The sequence below is a fragment of the Stegostoma tigrinum genome, unplaced genomic scaffold, assembly GCF_030684315.1.
Source record: "Stegostoma tigrinum isolate sSteTig4 unplaced genomic scaffold, sSteTig4.hap1 scaffold_53, whole genome shotgun sequence".
In the NCBI taxonomy this organism is placed as follows: Eukaryota; Metazoa; Chordata; class Chondrichthyes; order Orectolobiformes; family Stegostomatidae; genus Stegostoma; species Stegostoma tigrinum.
Window position 1 is genome coordinate 2,416,757 of NW_026728461.1, and position 21,232 is coordinate 2,437,988.

Below are 21,232 nucleotides of genomic sequence, written 5' to 3' on the forward strand. Positions count from 1 at the left end.
TCTGTGCTAGATCAAATTCCTGAGGACGCTCGGGTTCAAATTTGAGCGCGGTCATGGCTTTGTTGACAACTTCAGATACACGATCTTGATTAGTCACCTAATTAAAACAACATTCACTTTTCATTAATGCATTAGACACACACACCAAATGAAATATATAATGCCTCAATTTCCAAAGGGCTTATAAATATTGCTGCTTTCACCCAGAAAACTAATTGGGACATTACACTGTAAGCTGTAAAAGTTACATTAATGAAATAATATCTGGTAGGACAGTTATTGTAAAATCTGCATTCGATGCTCCATAACACAGTTACTGTGAACAGTAAAGGTTGGAATTTGAATGGAAACAGAGCCCAGTGATCAAGTTTACCTATACACACAGTTTGAAACAAGTAACTAATGACGAAATTCATAATTTAAATAATCCACTTCCATCCCCTCCCACCCAAAACCCCCATACCATTTGACATAATGGGAACTGCAGATGCTGGAGAGTCCAAGATAACAAAATGTGGAGCTGGATGAACACAGCAGGCCAAGCAGCATCTCAGGAGCACAAAAGCTGATGTTTCGGGCACAGATCCTTCAACAGAAAAGCTTTGTTTCAAGGCTGAAGAGATTACAAGAGAGTTGCAGTGGGAGAAAGATCCACTGAGGTTTTTCCGGAGAGAGGAGGGTAACTTCTTCAGGTTAGGTATCCCTGGAAGAGGCTTCACAATGAGGTTAAAATTGTATCAGAGATAATGGGAACTGCAGATGCTGGAGAATCCAAGATAACAAAGTGTGGAGCTGGATGAACACAGCAGGTCAAGAAGCATCTTTGGAGCACAAAAGCTGATGTTTCAGGCCTAGACCCTTCATCAGAAAAGGGTCTAGGCCTGAAAGGCCAGACTGTGTGCTCCTGAGATGCTCTGCTGCTTGGCCTGCTGTGTTCATCCAGCTTCCCACTTTGTTACCCCCATACAATTTGCCTGCTTTTAACATTTATTGTCATTACAGCAAATGGCTCAATGTTGTTTGTGAAGTCTGACATTTCCTAATGTTATGCTTATTCATATAAATTATTCATAAAATTGCTTTAACAGTTTGAAACAGTTAGCAATTTGTGATTTGAAGACAGTGCAAATATTTAATCATAATGTGACTGTACAGGAATAATATTTGATAGGCAGGATATTGAGAAGACCAGTTTTTTGGGCAATTGTCTGCTTTTGTTTAATTCTCTGTTATATTTGGAGAATGCTTTTCTCAGCTCAAGTTTGAGCAATGACCTGGAAGATGAAATGCACCAGTAAATTTTCTGTTTCTTCTGGAGAACTGCAATGTTTTCTGGTTGAGTAAACTCACACTTAATTCTACTTTAATTTTGCTATAGTTCATGGCTAAAAAAACTACTTTTGCCACCCAGTCAAAAGCAAAGATCATATTAAATATATTAATGGATAGCAAATCTGAAAAATCCAAAAAATGTAGTGGAATTAAATTCCTGAGCAAGTGGCAGATGTAGACACAATTACAATGTTTAAAAGACATTTGAATAAGTACATAAATAGGAAAGGTTTGGGGGGATATTTTGTTCGGTACGTCTCGACAATTCTATAAGTGGTAGAGTCAAATATTACACAACTAGAGATTAGATGAACTACATTATCTTTCTAAGGAAGGGTCTAGGCCCGAAACGTCAGCCTTCCTGCTCCTCTGATGCTGCTTGGCCTGCTCTGTTCATCCAGCTCGACACCTTGTTATTTTACATTAACTAACATCCCCAAAAGTGATCTTTTTTGAATAACCAATACCTTTTCCACTCTGTATGCTCAGACTTTAAATGATTAATCACTAATTTTAGTGATTCATTGGTGATAAATTGGATTTTCTAAATTATGTTCGAAGAAGTGCCACACAAGTGTGCAAGCAAAATTGAAGCCTGTGGAATGAAATGGGCAGTGGCGGTATAGACTCAAAATTGGGTAAGGATTAGAACATAGAATCATGAAGAACAGTCATTTGCTCAGGCTAACTAAAGTAAATGAGGGAAACTGTTTACTGGTCCTTCTGACACTATGTACCAAGGTCAAAATCTAAGGTCATTGGTGGGGAGAAAAAGCAAAAACAAAAAAAAATCCTGCTTTTTCCAAACCACAATATCCGAATAGGTGGTTAAAGCAGATTAAATAACTTTCTAAAGACAACTGAATAATTACATGGAGCAAAATTTGCAGGGCAGGGCTAAAAAGGGCAATGGTGGTTGTGGTGGGGGAGATGGGTGGCGAATTAGGCTACTTCTCACTGAGATTTAACACAGACACAATAAGTCAAGTTTTTGTTTTGCTTTGTGATAACATTCCACGATTTTCTAGTTGGCCTCTCATGACTGTATTAGTTGGCAACAATTTGTTGCACATTCAGCAGGAGACATTTTCGTCATTTTGGTTGAGAATTTTGTTTTCTGTGTTTCATAGATGTTCAATTTAAACAAGCTGTTTGCCATTTGCTTATCCAAATTCTGCCTCAGATCTTAGGCTGGTTCTGCCCCATCTCCAACTCACTGACAAGCTAACAAATGTTCTCTTCACCAGAGTAAAGAGGCGCTGTTTGTTAACAATATTTAAACACTAGAAGCAATTTCCACACATCACACTGACCTCTGTGGAGGCACAATCAGAGTACGACTGATCCTGTCAAGGAAAATGCATGATCAAACAAAACAACCTATGTGCCTTCTAATTTGGCCAATATTCCTTCGACCTCCCTGAACTAGCCAATAGGCAATTATTCTGTTTTGGATTGCACTCTTGCTATTGGAACGCTTTGCCTGCAACGGTAGTAGATTCACCAACTTTAGGTACATTTAAGTCGTCATTGGACAAGCATATGGACGTACATGGAATAGTGTAGGTTAGATTGGCTTCAGATTGGTATGACAGGTCGGCACAACATCGAAGGCGGAAGGGCCTGTACTGTGCTGTAATGTTCTATGTTCTTCTCCAACTCATTTTTGATGTGCTTTCTTCCATGCACCAGTCTTTTAAATTTCACATGAGCCAAAGCCAGGAAAGAAATATTCAATATCTCTGTTAGTATTACTCGATTGGCTTACAGATGGACCAAAGTGCCTGTGGTCAGCTAACTGAAGATCTGGTACCTCCTTGCTGATTTATTGTACAGTTAATGGTGCGTGTTAATTTGTGATATTTCCTCTTCAATAGTTATCAGCCAGTCCCCAAAATGGGGCAACAGAGCGCTGCACCTTGCCATGTACACTTAAAGGAGAAATGCAAGGAAAATGTGTTCAGGCCTAAAACCTAAACATTGCTACTGCATTACAAAACAGGATCAAAATGATGGTCAAAGCACTCTCATAGAGCAAAAAAGGCTTCAGCAATGTGGAAAATACACACTGAATATGACTGCATCGCAACAAATAATTGGGATAAAAATTCCTCTTGCGATACTGGCAGGGAGCAATGGCAATTATTTGGACCGAGCATGACGAGAGCAACCAGTCCAGGGACTTACCAAAATAGTTTTGAATTCTTGTGCTCTGTCCTCCTCTAATCTGACACGGATGAGGCAGCTTTTCTCATTCTGGCGGTTGTCCCTCCGACGTGTTGCACACCAGCAGCTGCCCAAACCTGCACGCCTACGAGACTTGGCTTTGTCATAATTTGATTTTGCTGATGCACCACTGTTGGATAAACCTCCAGAGGAGGCAGTATCCACGGATCTTAATGGCTGTGGAATAATTATTTTGTTTAAGAAAACGTTTGTCAATTGTTGCATATTAGATACTTCCCCCTTTCCAGTTATATTTATTATTACACAAAATATGCTGTCCTGCTGCCCACAAAGGTGAAGGCATTGTGCACAGGACAGCTTAATTGTAAGAACATGAAGTTGCACATGAATTCTTGGTCGTTGCTGTCTTGTGAAATATTTAACTTGCAGTTCTTTCCTCTACCAGTAAAGATCACTTCTGAGGAATTATACTCCCGCTTGTGTTTACTAGCTGTTCAGTCAACATCAACAATTCAGTACTTAGCATGCCCATAAATTACTAATTAGTTTCCTTCAGCATAATAACATTGTGGTCATTTCACTTGACCATGTAAACTGGTGCTTCAATTCTAAGTTTGTCAGATAAACCTTTGGGGTTTCAGTTTGCACTCAGTATGTGAACATGCTTACATAAATATTTATTTGCCCACTTCACCCTGCTACGCACAGAAATCTTGAATACAACTATACTGTTTGAAGTTAAAACACATTTATGAATTGCAGGTGACTGCGAATGGGCCAACCAGTGCATTGTGCAGGTCAGAATGTGTGCAGCACAGCACCACTGGCAGAAAGAAAGACAGACAGCAGCAGCAAACCACATACAGCAGAGAACTAAAGAAACCAGAATGAAATCATCCAAGTCACTGCAGCTCTCAGTTTATGATTAACATACAGGGAGTCACAACACTAAACAGGAGAATCCATAAAAAGGAAGAGGGTATTTTGAAACAAAGAAATACCACTCCAAAACACCTAAATGTGACCTAATAATACTTAGCCCAATTCTTAGGGGAATACATTATGAAAATATCCCTGGGACAAGTCCTAGACATATTCTGTAAACAATAACCATAACACAACTTTGATAATCTCCCAAGATACAATGGTCTTCAGCACAGAACGCACTAATCAACAGCTCAAAGCCCAAATATTGAAGAAAAACAAAACGTGCAGTCACGAGGACTCCATGCAGAGAGCTGCATTACTTTGTTGCAATTGCTGGATCAAGACCTATCCAACATACTCTAAATACTGTTTTTGTGGGCAGTGCGCTTCAAGCTGCGACAGATGTACCCCATGCACTAAAATTTACTGTGTAGAAATTAAACATGCTGTGAATAATTAAAGATGAAATATTTTGGCTATTAGTATAAAATCATATAAAATATCTAAGCAAAACAAAGCCAACAGCACAACTCAAAAAAAACAAATTAAATCAGCTCTCACTTCGTGAGCGAATAACACCTTTTCTGGAATCAAATGCTTCAGTAACCAGCACAAAGGTTGAATTTGGCTGGGAATTGCACAGCTGTCTTGCCTTCGTTCTGAAAGCAAGTAACCCAACTTTGGCAAGTGGGACTTGGGACGGAAAATTGCTGGCAGCAGCCAGGTATGAAGATGCTTGGTGGAACGGCATTCACTTTAAGGATTTCAGTCTGGCTGAAACATCAAAATGGCTATTCGGCTAATAGCTCTTAAAAGAAAGGCGAAGGAGATTGGCTAGGCAGCCATCCAGCTCCAGTGGCTGGGACGGTATCACTGAGTACCCTTGTATCCTCTTGACTGCCAAAGTGTAGTCAGGATAATAAGACGGCAGGAAGGCAGAAGAAAGGAAGGAAAGAAAGAAGAAAAAAACTGTCTGGACATTATTAGACAAACCAGAGTCTCCAAGAACAACATATTTTACGTGATGAGTGCCTCACTGTCTCACCTTTTCCGGCGCTTTTTGCGAAGTGCTCGGCTCTTCCATTTCCAAGTGGCTGGAATCTGATAAAATGCTGGCTGCGGTAATGCTGTCGTCTGAATCCTCATTCTGAAGGGATGCTCGCTGCTCAGAGCTTTTAGTTTGAGTGTTGTGTATTTTAACACCTCTCTTTGAAAACAGGCTGCACAAGGGAAAGGGGACACAACAAACATGAAAATGTCATTGCATTCTAGAGAAACTGTTAAAAAAAATTAAACTAGAATGAAGGTATATTGATGATGAGAGTACCAGGAGTTTGATGCGCGCCACATTTGACCTGTGAGAAATTAATAGTGGCACACTCATACCAAGAGCTCGCATTACTAGTATTGAACACCGTTACATTGTCTAATAGTTAGGGAGTATATGAATAGGTTACAATGTTTGCATATTCCAATGGCACAAGAATCTGGGCTTTTTGCAGTGTTTGTTCAACCTGCTATCAACTTCAATCTCATGAAAGGCAAAATGTGGATTTGAATACCCACAGGGTGGAAAATTTCCCCCAACCTGGCCACATGCTAATGTGTATGTAATTTCATCCTGAAAGCTGCAGTTTATTAAAAGTAAAACGTAAAACAAAGTAACACCATTGATAATTGATAGAAAACTGTATACAACACTTTGTAAGGTAGGACAGTGAACTCTGAATTTGGCCTTCAGTATATTGGTACTGCAAACGTTAGGATTTCTATTCAGCAATTTGCATTTATATTGCATAATTAACATCGAAAATTTTCCAAAACTCCCAAAAGAAGTACAGCAGATGCAATGACAAAAAAATTCCTACACTGAAAATCCCGATTGTTGGTATATTAGGCATTAAATAGTGCAGGGAGCAAGAGCAGATGGCTGCTGAAATGTGAGATTGCACACTAATGCTGCAACGTTGATTGCCTGCACTTCGAGAATCACAATTAAGCCACGGAAGCCTAAATCACATCCATGTAACATCCACACTCATGTAAAGAGAAGATATCCTAGGAAGTGAATAAGTGTTTCCCTTCTCTTTCTTGGTTTCTATATAACAATAGTCACATGTCACAGTCCAGATCACTGCAAGGCACAACACAGCAACAAGGCATGGTTTTGCTTCTCTGAAACTCTACACGGGTAGGTGGTGGAAAATCTGACTTTGCTGAGTTCTGGTCAGTCCTTACCTATTGAACAGAAATATAAAATAATATCCCCAACTCAGGAAAATTATCAAAAACAATAACTTTGGAGTCTTTACACATGTATGCACAACAACACAAACACATACTTTCATGTCACCTACATGGAAAGAGATTTGAGTTTTATAGACAATAGACAATAGGTGCTGGAGTAGGCCATTCGGCCCTTCGAGCCAGCACCACCATTCATTATGATCATGGCTGATCATCCACAATCAGTATCCTGTTCCTGCCTTATCCCCATAACCCTTGATTCCACTATCTTTAAGAGCTCTGTTTATCTCTTTCTTGAAAGCATCCAGAGAGTTGGCCTCCACTGCCTTCTGGGGAAGAGCATTCCATATATCCACCACTCTCTGGGTGAAGACATTTTTCCTCAACTCTGTTCTAAATGGCCTTCCCCTCATTTTTAAACTGTGTCGTCTGGTCCTGGACTCACCCATCAGCGGAAACATGCTTCCTGCCTCCACAGTGTCCAATCCCTTAATAATCTTATACGTCTCAATCAGATCCCCTCTCATCCTTCTAAACTCAAGTCTCCAAGTCCAGTCGCTCCAATCTTTCAACATATGATAGTCCCGCCATTCTGGGAATTGACCTTGAGAACCTACGCTGCACTCCCTCAATAGCAAGGATGTCCTTCCTCAAATTGGGAGACCAAAACTGCACACAATACTCCAGATGCAGTCTCACCAGGACCCTGTACAGCTGCAGAAGGACCTCTTTGCTCCTATACTCAATTCCTCTTGTTATGAAGGCCAGCATGCTATTAGCTTTCTTCACTACCTGCTGTACCTGCACGCTTGCTTTCATTGACTGATGTACAAGAACGCCTAGATCTCGTGTGCTTCTCCTTGACCGAACTTGACTCCATTGAGACAGTAATTTTGAGGTGGAGCTTCAAATGTGAGAAGCATGTCTGATAATTTTTCAACAGAAGATATTTCTGCTGCCTGCTGACCCACAAAGTAGAACACAAATCTGATTTTTCACTCAAAATTGTTAAACATTGCTAGTTTTCATTATACAGGCCCACAAATATGCAAATTTAATTCACTGTAACACTTTTTTTGCTTACTTGTCTCTCATAAACAAATTTATTCCGGTGAAATTTAGCCATGGTGCAGAAACTTCTCTGGACAAATGAGAATCGCTAGGCAATACCAAGCTCATCACAGGTCCACATTCTACACTCATGGTCATAGCAAAGAATCTCTATCAATCAGTCTACACGAGACACATGCACGAGGTGAGAATAACAGCACCACTCCTTGCATCATCTCAAATTACTCGAACAGTTACTAAAAATCTCACTCCAATGAAGCAATAATGACCACACATCAAATGTCTCTATTTGTCAAGGAACAGATGTAATTACCTTTCTGTCCATTCATCCCAATAATAAAGGAAATAATGAGATATTTGCGGTGCTTAACATGGGATACTTACCAGCTGAGGCGTTTAAACACACTCTTTTTGGGCTTTGGCGGTTTCTCGAGTTCAGAGGAGCTGCAGGGTGGCAAATAAACATTTTCAGACAAGATTCATTTAAAAAGAATCAGATGCTTTTGTTCAATATTCTTATTATTTATGGCAAAATCAATCATTTACATAGATTTGAAATTGCAGAATGATAATTTTGTTTGCAAAAGGCACGTGTTTTCAGGCAGGAGAACACTGAACATTACTTTGAGTAATGAGCGACAAAAGTTCTCACTGTAGGCACATCGATCTTTTCTGCTTTATGAACAGCAGATCAAGACAATAAGAGTTCTGAAGAAATGTCACCAGACCCGAAGGATAACTCTGCTTTCTTTCCACAGATGCTGCCAGACCTGCTGAATGTTTTCAGCAATTTCTCTTTGTGTTTTTGATTCCCAGCATCTGCGGTTCCTTTGCTTAATTTTTTACCAAGACGATAACCCCCTCAGTCTTTTTGCAGAACACGTGGAATTGAACAAAATGCTCGAACTTCTACAGCAGGTACAGAAAAAATTAACAAGGACTGGGCTTGAAAAAAGTTAACTGGAAAACATGAGAATCAAACTTCCAGTGCCGAAGGTGATACAATAGGTTGTAAAGTTATACAGGAGTTTCTCTGGGCCTCATCCACACTGTCATGTGAATGTACAGACAATGTCAAGCAATGAAAGGTAGTCATGAATCAGTCACTTCAGGTGACTAAAACACCACATGCCACATCTCGGAGGTAGTAAAATGAGGAGTATATCTCTTGACCAGACTTTCTGTTGCTGATATTTTCAGACAAACCGTCCGAAAATCAACCAAACTATCCGAGAGGTCCAAAAGAACTTTAAATATAACTTATGATCCATGCAAAGTGAATTTCGGTAACATTTTGTAATTACTGTTATAAATAAATACCATGTTTGAAGTTGGCCCAATACTGACTGTGCCACTGATGGAACTGACGATAATGCCAGGTGCTTGCTGCACATGGTCATCCATAGCCTGAGGATGGGCTTAATAGTGAGCTTTGATTTTCAAAGCAGGAATGTAAATTGCTACATCAGGTACATTTTAAATAAGAACTTCTGCCCATCAATTTATGAAGAAGCAAACTGTTTTCAAACAATGTAATTATTACAAAGCCTGCTCTGTCAAAACTAAAAAATAGTTTCAGTGATCTATAATCTGGTTCCTTAATCAACTCTGGTCCAGGAATGGCAAAGTGTTTTGTTTTTCAGTTGGAGATTATTTTTGGTTGCATTATTAAAAATATACTGTGGCTATTTCGAGATGAGGGAATGATGTTTTTAGGCAACCATTGAAAGATACTTTAAAATGCTGACCAATTGTGTAGGGTTATTGTTAATTTTATGTTAGTAATAGGATTATGTGTTTGAAAAGAAATTGGAAGGAAAAGAAACATTTCTCAAAACTGGTACAATTTACATCTGGATTTGTAGGTGCACCCACAATAGGAGCTCTTGGACATGTTGCTAAAATTGGTCACTCATCAAGTTTTTTGCATTTTCCTGCAATCATTGGCTTAGTGATAGTATACTCTGCACTATTATATACCAATGAAACGCATTTTGATGCAACACAACAGAATTGATTCATTGAGCAACTGGCTTTATCCTCATCGGTCAGAATTCATTGTCAAAACTTTGAAACCAAGGAAAAGGAAGACAGTAAACAATCTGGCAGCTCACTAGCATTAAACAGCAATTATAACGAGAGAAGATTTCACACACAACCCTTAACTGTTTTACCTGCACACTCCTACAATACCAGTTACGTACTCGCTATCCTCACTTAAGTATTGTTGCATAAAGAACAAGTCTAGAAAATTCTCGTTTGGACGAAGGGTGTAAGATGAGCAAGCAAACTGCAGGGATTTGATACCCAAAATTATTTCATATTCCTGAAAGAACACAAATAAATAATGAGCTGTTAAGGCAAGTTTAAACTGCTATAATTGCTCCTGCTAAATCCTAGTCTGTGGTATTTTGAACAGCATCGATAACTTTATTCAAAGTGCACAGTACATCATGTCACAAAAATATTTCTGCTTTGGAAATAAATGACACAAATGTGACTTTTCAAGGATAAATTTCTGTACAGATTATCCAGGATGGTTTCAGGACACTAATTCCCAAAACAGTGCTTCAAAGATGGATTATTTTAAAAAATGATTCACTTAAGAACCATAAGCTGATTTAGGGTGAAGACAAGAAATGTTATGAAAGATCATTCATCCAAGCAAAAGGAAGTCTGCCAAGTACAAAATAAGTGGCTGATCTATAGTAACTGATACCAAGACAGACGGTGAAAATGTTGAGTTAATTTTTCAAGGTTGCACCACCATGAAATTGAATGGACCATGAGCAGCTCGAAGTTACTGGACTATTTTCTTTCAACCACAGTGGCTTCTTGGTTGAATCTTGTCACAATTTGACATGTAAAAAGGGGCAGACCTTTCTAAGTCAAACTCTGACAACATGTTACTGCCAAGTTGTAAAGTGCCAGCCAGTTTTCAACAGGTCAGTGAAAAGAAACACTTCACTACATCCACATCAGCCACGACAAATGGCGGGCCATTTGACAGATTACATTCCGAGCTGGTGAATTGGAGTCACATAGCGTTGGATGCCTATTTTGCCACCCAGCTGATTTTACATCACATGGCCCAGTTTGGCAAATTCAGCATCAGCTGCTTCTGATCGGAACCTATTCTATTCATAGGGACCTCAAGTTACAGCTCTGTAAGCAAGAATTCATTGTTTGCCATAAGGTCAAATTCCTCTCAAATTCATATTCTCAGGTTGCCTGCTGAATGTTGCAGTACAAGATGAAAATACAATCTGAGTGGGTTATCTCTGGGTACTCTGGTTTCCTCCCAAGGTCCAAAGATGTGCATGTTAGGTGGATTGCCCACGCTAAATTGCCCGTAGTGCCCAGGGATATTTAGCTTCAGTGAGTTAGACATGGGGAATGGGTCTGGGTGGGACCCTCTTCAGAGTGGCCCTATGAACTTGTTGGGCTGCATGGCCTGTTTCCACACTATAGGGATTTGATGATACCCTCAACAGTAGCCATGACAACAGGGATGTTTGAGAATTTGGTATTACCAAATTCAGAAATATGGAGTAAAACATACTGCCCAGTCAGTGAGAATCCAAACAGGTGCACTCCCTCAATTTCTGACATCCCATGACGAAATGATGTCTCTCATCTAAAGGAAAATACTAATATGGAGAGATTGTTTATCCAGTGTCTTCAATAATGAAATAGCTTCCATGACACTGAGATTAATTGAACAACATCTTCACTCACATAACGCCTAGCATATCCTGTGCGTGGCTGTGACTGTTCAAAGGTAAATTGTAGCACATTAGCAGCGCAAAAGCAGGCTATTTGACTGAACTGCTCCATGCTGATCTATACACCTCTCCCACCTTGCTTCAAACTCTAAATATGCCGCTGTGTCCTTTCTGACATCTAACTTTCTCTCAAATACATCTGTGCTCATCCTCTCAACGAGTCCTGGTAGCAGCAGCTTCTGCATTCTGGCTGCTCTGAGTAACAAAGCATCTCCTTAATTCTTTATTGGATTTATTAGTGACCATATACATTTAGGATGCTGTTGGGGACTCCCCCTACACCCCCATCAAGCAAATAAAGCAGCACAAGATTGAAAAGCATGCTTTTCCCCTTTCATACAATTCCAAACATTTTGTACAGTGCAATTTTCAGTACTAACTTTTTGTCTCTTGTCAAAGTTGATCAAGCCATTCTGTAAGAGATAGACAAGGACAAAGAAAATTAATTCAAATGTACAAAGGTCAAACAGTACAACAAGATCATGAAATTTAAAAGATCAGAAGTGAAATACAAGCTCTGTAAACTTGGTTCCATTTTAGTATATCGTCAAAGGCCAATCACAAATGATCTGTCATACCACCAGGTCATATCTTGGACACTACATAGAGCCCTTTGCTCCAGTCAAGTAGGTCAGTACCAAGCTGAAGACATTCTCAGCTGTTCAACTGCTCAATACGCAGTGACATCCAGGTAACCAATTTACCTGTACAGAATAAAAATGATGTGCAATTTATCCAACCTTTTGAAAAACTAAACCCATATTCAATTAACTGCAAAGTGATTTGCATGTTCCTTTGTTTACAAATTGTTTGATTCACTGCACAAAGCATCAAATTATTCTGATTGGGATTATTAATCAAACTCATTCATTTTTTTTATTGCTTTGATTCTCATCTACAAGCAGCTTGCAATGAAACCATAATAATAGCGCTCATCAGCAAATAAGGAATCCAAATCTTGTAAGAGAGACTTACTGAATGGTAATTCGGGAAAGCCGAATCCAGTGCTGAAAATTCTGTTAAGAAAGTTCCCAGGTACGGCACAATTCCCTGAACGATATCCTAGAAAAAGAGAGGTGAATTTGTTTAATCCATTGTGAACTCATTGTCCTATTTCTCAAAATTACTACTCCATGTCTTATTTATTCCCTTGATCATACAACTAAATCTATTTAGAATCAAAATTTAGGACTCAAAATTTTAGACAGTTATACAGTGGAATGCAACGTTAGATCTATAAAGGCCAGGCAAGTTCAACGTTTGATCCCTCATCTGTGAACTGGAAACCAAACTCAATATTTGTGTAACCTCATCATTTGGAGATTGGAAATTTTCTATGTAACGTGCAATTTCGCTTGAAGATAAAAACAATTTACCTCACCAGATCTCCAAAACTTTGTCTCAACAAGTTTAAACGTCATTTTTTTCTAAACTCAAGAATACAATTCTTCTCAAGGTCTTTTCATTAGACACCTCTCTTACCCGAAGAAATAATTTAATGGTCTCAGATGGTGGGTTGGTTCAGAACCTAAGAGCCTAGGAGATACATCGAATTGGCAAATTGGAGCCAAAATTGGGTTTGCGGCAGGAAGTAAATGTGATTTTTGAAGGGCTTTTCAGCAACTTGATGCTTTCATCCAGCAGCATACCACAGGGTACAGTAATAGTTCTTACTGTGCGTACATTAATGTTGAAGACACGAAAGCTCCAAGTATGAACAGCCGATTCACAGATGACACAAGAATTGGACGGTTGTGAACAGCAAAAAGCCTTAGTCTCTCGGGTTACGCATATGGGCTGGTTAGAAGGCCTGAACAGAGGCAAATAGAATTCAATCCAGAAAAGTGTGAGGTGAAGCATTTTGGGGGTCTAATAGGTCAGGAGAATATATGTTCAATGAGATAATAAGGTGTGGAGCTGGATGAACACAGCAGGCCAGGCAGCTTCAGAGGAGCAGGAAAGTTGATGTTTTGGGTCTGGATGACAGAGGATCAAAAGGACTTTGGTGTGTGCATAAACATATTCTTGAAGGCAGGAGGACCTGTGGATAAGTTGGTAAAATATTGGATACTTGCCTGAATATAACAGCAAAGGGGTAATGATGGAACTGTAAATAACATTAGTTGAGCCACAGCTGGAACAATGTGTGCCTCAAAACTAAGGCATTTTGCTACTGACTACCGCTCCAATTCTTGTGTCATCTGTGAACCTGCTGTTCACACTTGGAGCTTTTGTGTCTTGAACATTAATGTACACACAGCAAGAACTATTGCGGTGCCCTGCACCACTGCCAAAGCACATTTGTGTAAGATGCTGAAAGATTAGCAAACCATGCACTGTAATTCACTGCATAATCTGGGAGAAAGCTTTATGGAAGTTATACAACTGTCCAATCATGAACTCACATTTTCCCCTGTATACTTACAGAATTTTGCACCACAAAAACAATCATCATGCAGAGCACACATTTTTGATTATAAAAGCAAACCTACTTTTAGATTCAATCTAGATCAGAAAAATATGTTGAAATTCTGTACAGTGCACCAATCACAACACACAATAAACAAAGTGTGACAGCAGGGCAGTAGAAATTCTGGGGCAAACATCTGGAAAGCAATGTAAAAAGATAGTTCACTGCAACTAGAACATTGAGCAGTTTGAAAAATGGAGTGTCTGTCAAACTGACAACATGCTAGCATGATTACTGCATTTCTCCCTCTTCAAATACCAGCTTGAAAGTGTTTCAATTCCAACTAAGAATGATTTAGAGAATAAGAAAACGTTGACTATTTTCTGAGCTGGACAACTAGTTTGGTAAAGTGGCACCAAAATATTTATATCTGACCAATTATTCTGTTATTTTGTCAAATTCAGGAGCAAAATGAGTGGACAAAGAGCATGATAAAAGGAGTGAGGAGGAATGGCTAGAAACTTGTCAGTTTTCGTCCAAGCTAGTTGAAACTAGATAGTTGATGTCTGAAATACTGAACAAAGAGATATGAATATCTCTCCATTCCTACGCAGCAAATAGTTCTGACTGCAGAGAACAAGAAAAGGAAGACATGGTAATTGAGTAAAAACACTTATGAGAACCAGTTAAATCTCTTAATGTTTTGCCTTGGCTTTTATTAATTACAAGGCCCTTGAGGTGTACAAAGCAAAAGAAAAAGAAATTGGCACATATCGCACTTTAGACATTGCTTCAGTTCAAATTTCCAAGATAATGAACACTGAGAAAGATAATCTATGAAGGCTGCATCACTGCATCATAGACATTGCTTCAGTTCAAATTTCCAAGATCATGAACACTGAGAAAGGTAATCTATGAAGGCTGCATCACTGCATCATATACATTGCTTCAGTTCAAATTTCCAAGATAATGAACACTGAGAAAGATAATCTATGAAGGCTGCATTACTGCATCATAGACATTGCTTCAGTTCAAATTTCCAAGATAATGAACGCTGAGAAAGATAATCTATGAAGGCTGCATCACTGCAGTATAACCAAATTAGATGTCGATTAAAATGTTAACTGCAATATCATCAGCAATTATAAGAATCATGACAAAACAATCTTGGAAGACTTGAGCCAAGCCAGACCACCTGGACTGCAATACATATACTCCTGTTGCAGTATTGATTGACAGAATCTGTATGCATTCAGTCACCAACTGAGTTCATTGCAGATATTTTACTAGAAACTATTGATCATGCCCTGAATATAGTCACACTGGGCCAAGTGCAACACCTTACCTCCATTAGCAGCTCTCTACTTGCTACAAAGTTATCTTCTTCATTGTTTGAAAGGTCTTCAAATGTTATCTTACTGCTCCTAGTCAAGAGAATGAGACAAATTACTCTTGACAGAATAGAGTCAAGATAACAAACAGCTGATACGGAATCTGACAAATAAGCAAGTAATACAGAGAGTGAACGGCAGTGAAGCATTTTTACAATAAGTATAGTTATTTTAACCCAATTGTTCAGAAATGTTTTGGCAATCTCTGGGGCAGGTAGAACTTGAACCCTGATTGTTGAAACCCAGGGATGGGGATACTGCCATTGTGCTGCAAAAGCTCTTGAGTGCAGTCGTTTTGGTGAATCTCATTGCAGCAAGAGAGATTTCATTCCCAAGCTGCCTACAAAAACACAACCATGATCAAATGGTCTGAGGCACACGAACATAAACTACAGGTGTGCACTTCAAAGTGTTATAGAGTGCTTTCTTGGGAGATTAAAATAATTGTTGTCTTTGTATTTTAGCATCCCACACAAACCTCCGGCTTATATCACCCCATCACAGCATATCCACAGGAAACTGTGTTACGTTACATCCAACAGCAGATCAGTTTTGGAACACGATAGTTAAATATTTCAAGTTGCCAAACAGTTTTCTTTTTCCACTTAAACAAATTAACTCTTCGCTCCTTTGTGAAAGGATGAAAGATTCTGCCAATTAACCAATTGTTAGGATTGCACTGTAGTGCCTCTGGTAATCCTGTTAATGCACCGAGCGTGTGAAGATCACTTGTGCAAGTAAACCTGGAGGTCAAACCTGCAATTTCCTACCTCATACTTATTAAATAAAAATTACATGGCTCTTTCTGAACAATGACTTACTTTGACACGGCTGCCCAAGTCTTCTTCAAATTGAACACACTATTTGATTGCAATGCAGTGGTAATAGCATGCACTGACGAGAAATTCTGCAAAATCCTACATTCCTGTCAGAGAAAAAAAGCCGTGAGTTCTGTGGAAAAAGCAGTGACTCCCCATTACCCAACACCTCAGACTTTTTAAAAAGGTTCTATCAGAAAAATGTTAGCTGAGAAAATAACAGCATTAACAAACAAACTTTTTGAGGGAAAGAATTCCATGATTCTTGGCAACTCAAACCTTGATATTCGTTTTGTATCCCTCTGAGACAACCTCTTCAGTTCCCTTGCTGCCAGCCTGTGACTGGTTAGATATGATTACTGACACCAAAGGAGAGCTTAAAATGAGTAGGATTGAGACATGGACATCTGAGTGGTAGAAGTCGCGAAGGTAGGGGGTGGAGGCGGGGTAATCATCTTTGTTATATCCATCACATTTAGCTCATAAATGAATGATAGGTTGTATTATCTGACAGAATAGGAGGGCAGGACCAGTCACGTGAGATACTCATTCGAGGGAAAACAGACAAATCAGGAAATTGGGTCTACTTTTATGAATCACTACGTTATTGATACTGAGTTAACTAACCTTACCTAGATTAGCAGCTGAATGTCCTTCATCTGTTTCCACCACCCCCCCAACCTGTTGGAGGTAGGGAGAAAACTGGATCAAATCAAACCTCCCAAATGTGTACTTTGGGGTGTGGTGGAGATGAGGAGGAAGCCTGCGAGTGTTTGTTATCAGGTCTCAAAGCCACTTCTGCTTGGGGAGGGAGGCCAGGGAGGGGCAGGGTGATCACACCATTTGGGATTTCTTTAGAGGTGCGTCAATTGGCATAATCATAAGAGCCTTATCTGATTAAGGCCAGCAGGTAGGTTCTCCAGCCCATAGTCTTCCGGCTTCAGGGAAATAAAGCTGCTGCAGTAAAATGGAAGTAATGGAGGGCACTTCAACATGGAAGCCACTCCTTGTCAACTATTGTAAAAACTCAAAATCAGAACTAGAAAAGTCAGCCAAGTGATCAAAGTAAGGTGGTGATTCCTCTTCAGAATAGCCTTTGATAGCACCAGTGTATATGTCAGCAACTCCTTCATCCATGTCTACTACTGGGAGTCAGCCTACATTCGGTTGAACTGCTCCATGTTGTGAAACTGGAGACAGACTTTCAAATCCCCATCAAGGTCCCATTAATGCCTCAAGACTCTTAACGAGTCAAAACTGATGCAGGCAGTGTTGCCAAGACCCAAACCAGACTTCTCTAAATTAGCTGGCAACAGAATTATTGTGAACTTTCATTCCAAACCTTACGAATGAATGAATATTTTGTTGTCACGTGTATACGGGAAAATACATTGAAAGTACAGTTTTGTTGCAAAATCCAGTGCAATTTTGGATTATAAAATCAGTAAGAATCAATTACTTCCTTTACTTAATTAGTTAATTACTCGGTTCCTATCCTGATCCTTTCCAAATGTACGAGTGGGCATGCCACATGTTGGCGACAAGTACAAACCTGGTATCAGATCTGACAGCCCTTCCTCACTCTTTTCCCGATTGCTGACTAACATGCTGAGACAAATTCCTTTGGCAAACACATAGGAAACAGACAACCAGGCAAGTTACTGAAGTGCCGTCATGTAGGCATACAGAATGCAGAACATTGGGAATAAAATGTACACTGTTTCATAAACTGATTACGGCTTGAAAGGGAGGCAAATAACACTATGTAATGCCCAATAACTAACTTCATTTTTGAAGGGCCAGTAAAAATCTGAAATCAGTTTGCCTTTTTTATCCACATAAATATTTTTGATTAGAAAAAAATACATTAATATTTCAATGCAACTGTAAACTGAGGCAAGAGCTATTAGCAGCCAGCACTACAGAAATTATGAATGCTAGGATTTTCCATGAAGCATTCAACTCTTATTCAGAAAAGTATTCTGCTCACCAATTCAAGAGGCTTTCAAACCTTGGACATATCAACACATAGTGTTAATGGCTTGCTCTCTTCCACCATGGTTGTTTCATGCACTGTGGACTTTAACATGTCACAAAGGCTAAAAACCAATAAAGAATAGTGTACCTGGGCAACATCAATCCATTTCTCAATGATTTTAGCCGTCTGCCATGGTTTCAACTGTTGACGTCTTAATATGGTGCTGGTGACACATTTTGTAACATTATTGAACTGTGTCATGGTGGCCTGGACGGTTGATACCAGATGCTGTTTTTCTTCCTTCCCTCGTTGAGACCAGATGGACCCTAAACATTGGCTGGGCACAAGTTTCCGAAAAAGATCCTGATCAAAAATAAAAAGGAAACAAAGGTTAAAGGTGTCAGTCGTGCCATGTTTTAAGCAATGAACGACAAACAAGATTTGTCCATCCATGGGTACATTCGTCCTGCTAGTTTGCAATTGTACATTAAAACTGCATGCTATATTGTCAACGACTGGCTAGAAAATACTCACATTGATGCACAAGGGCACATTGGCTATTCAGACAGATCAAAACCCTCGAATTTTCAGTCATCTGCTTCCTATTTGTAGGTTAGATTTAAAATCACTGGTTATCTCCACCCAACTCCGACTGTTGGCTCCACGCACACCATCAATGCATGGCTCTGCTGGCAATAGTCACTGCTACAGATGCTCAGCCCTGGTGGCCCACAGGCTAGACAGGCTGGGCATCAGTATAGCGGCCCTGCATCATGTCTACTTCTCGCACCAAGGCAGGTTGACAGAACACAATGGCAGCCTGGCCCTCTGTTGGTTCAACAGGCCTCAATGTCAACACTTCACCACTGTTGGTTTCATGCTGAACACAAATATTGCCAAACGTCCAAGCTTGTCAACTGGTCATTCAGATTACATTGTGTCCTTCTGTCTCCCTCTTCAAGATGAGCAACTCCCATCAACAATTATGCTCCGACAGTGAAAGTTAACACAACCGGCAAATAGCTCCTTCGGATCCCCGTAAACTCATTCAGAATGGAGAAATTTGTCAGTCTCGTCACTTTCAAAGCCAGAGTTGGCTGTGACAGGCTGCAGTAGAAAGGAGTGCTCAGAAACCATCGAGTGGGAAACTGTTGCATGTTTATGCAAGCATGGTGGGCTCTCACTTTTAACAGTCTGATCACGTCACAATGATGTCAGCGATCATTTCCGGCAAGGAATAGCTTAGGCTAACCCTGCTGCCTCGACAGTAAACTACATAATAAAACTCCTGCTGTTTAACATTTCAGCCCCCTGGCTCTGCATGGTAAAGAAAAAAACTAGCGATGAGGATCAAAAAAACCGCTTTAATATTCACCAGGTCAAACCACTGATTTGACAAAGACTCACAACCCTCACTGCAGATCTCGATGGTTCAACAAAAGAAAAGCAGCTACATTCCTCAACAGACACCCAGCTAGGTTGCTTCCCACCAAAAATGGCTGTTGTCATCATTATGTCACATGATTAGACTCTAAGTGCCAGTCGGTATATACATACACATATGCAACAGAGACTGCAGTCAAAACAGACAGTTACCTTTGGAACTCTGTGCAGAAAAGCAGCTGCCCCTTAACAAACTGAGATAACAAAGTGTGGAGCTGGAGGAACACAGCAGGCCAAGCAGCATCTTCGGAGCAACTGTGCTCACCCAGCTCTGCACTTTGTTATCTCGGGTTCTTCAGCATCTGCAGTTCCCATTATCTCTTATCCCATAACCAAAACCTACTTTTGACAAACTGGTCACTTCCAGATGAGATTGCTGCACCCCTGTTCTGAACATGAACATATGCTTAGGATTTTTGAGACCTAGAGGACTACTTACATTCTAGAGTCACACCCAATGCTGTCATACAGACCACTGAACTTCCACTTCAAGCCTAAGCCTATGACCAGACTTTGACATAACTCAAATTTTGATTCAGCAACCACGAGTCTCATTTTGTAGAGGTAGGCATCAAGCCACCTTGGAGACTAGACTGGAATACCCCGTGGCTGATCCCACTCCAGAAGATTCTGGGAAAACAACAAAATTGCCATCCTGGATACTACAAACAAAATCAGTGGACTCTTGAAGAAACAGTGACTGTTATGATGAAACAATTAAACTTTTACCCTGAAATACTATTCATTTTGTAAAGTTTCAACACTAAGTTACAAAGGATTTTCAGTGCTCTCTCGGGTCACTTATTTCACATGGCGTTCATTCAAAACAAATGACAAGTGCTGAAGTTTTAGTTGGCAGGTATTTCAAGCGAGATACTGAAGTCACACGTCAAACAACACATTTTAACATCTTGGAAGACTGCATTTTGAAGGGAATTCAGTTATAATGACTGGTGGAGCAGTAATAGCATTAAACAATACAGAGAGATTCAGATGCCTACTGCTGACTGAAACATCTTATTCAGAATGACTGGCCGCCAGACTCCTGTTCACTCACAGCATCCATAAAAGTCAGCTGCTCTGCAATGAAGCGTGATGGGTAGGACAGGAGCTTTTCGTCAACTTGTTCGATGGTTTGGTCGTGTTCTTCTCCCACATAGAATCTGACTCTTCTACGGTAGCCTTCTGTGCAAGTGAAGAAAGACATGTATTTTGTGCCCAAAGTTCACATTGCTCTAAAATATCTCACGAACTTGTGACTAGAAATTGTGCATTGGTTTCCAATAGTTATCTAATATTCATACTTCTAAATCTAGATTTGGTGAAAGTAATATGATATTGCACTGAAATCCTCTTGTTGGGAGCATCTCAATTGCAAAAGAACTTGTATTTAATGACAGATTCCCATCCCAATTTCTGGCTTTAGGAAATATTCTGAATCACAATCTATTGTTTCACAATAACTTGCAAAATTATTACATCAGATTATAAAATAAAATGTCATTGATGAAAACATTTCAAAAGGAAATTGTCCAGAAAGTCGCATTACATGCTGCTGGGTCTTATCGGACCATATGAGAGTATCAATTCTATGCAGAATTTGGTCTTGTACATCATGCAATTAGTACAGGGGTAAGCACTCA

The 21,232-nt window shown here is 39.7% G+C and overlaps 1 protein-coding gene across 1 annotated transcript in view; it reads right to left on the reverse strand.

The window, feature by feature from the left end:
- Positions 1 to 5,611: 5,611 nt before the first annotated feature.
- LOC132208728 (ral guanine nucleotide dissociation stimulator-like 1) overlaps positions 5,612 to 21,232 on the reverse strand; it is a 54,247-nt gene continuing 38,626 nt past the window's right edge. The window contains exons 12-19 of the mRNA XM_059644115.1: positions 20,647 to 20,774; positions 18,294 to 18,509; positions 16,172 to 16,275; positions 15,305 to 15,383; positions 12,525 to 12,611; positions 11,930 to 11,962; positions 8,149 to 8,208; positions 5,612 to 5,666 (exon numbers count right to left, since the gene is read on the reverse strand). Coding sequence (XP_059500098.1) covers positions 8,200 to 8,208; positions 11,930 to 11,962; positions 12,525 to 12,611; positions 15,305 to 15,383; positions 16,172 to 16,275; positions 18,294 to 18,509; positions 20,647 to 20,774 — 656 coding nt within the window. The 3' untranslated portion in view covers positions 5,612 to 5,666; positions 8,149 to 8,199. The remainder of the gene's footprint in view (positions 5,667 to 8,148; positions 8,209 to 11,929; positions 11,963 to 12,524; positions 12,612 to 15,304; positions 15,384 to 16,171; positions 16,276 to 18,293; positions 18,510 to 20,646; positions 20,775 to 21,232) is intronic.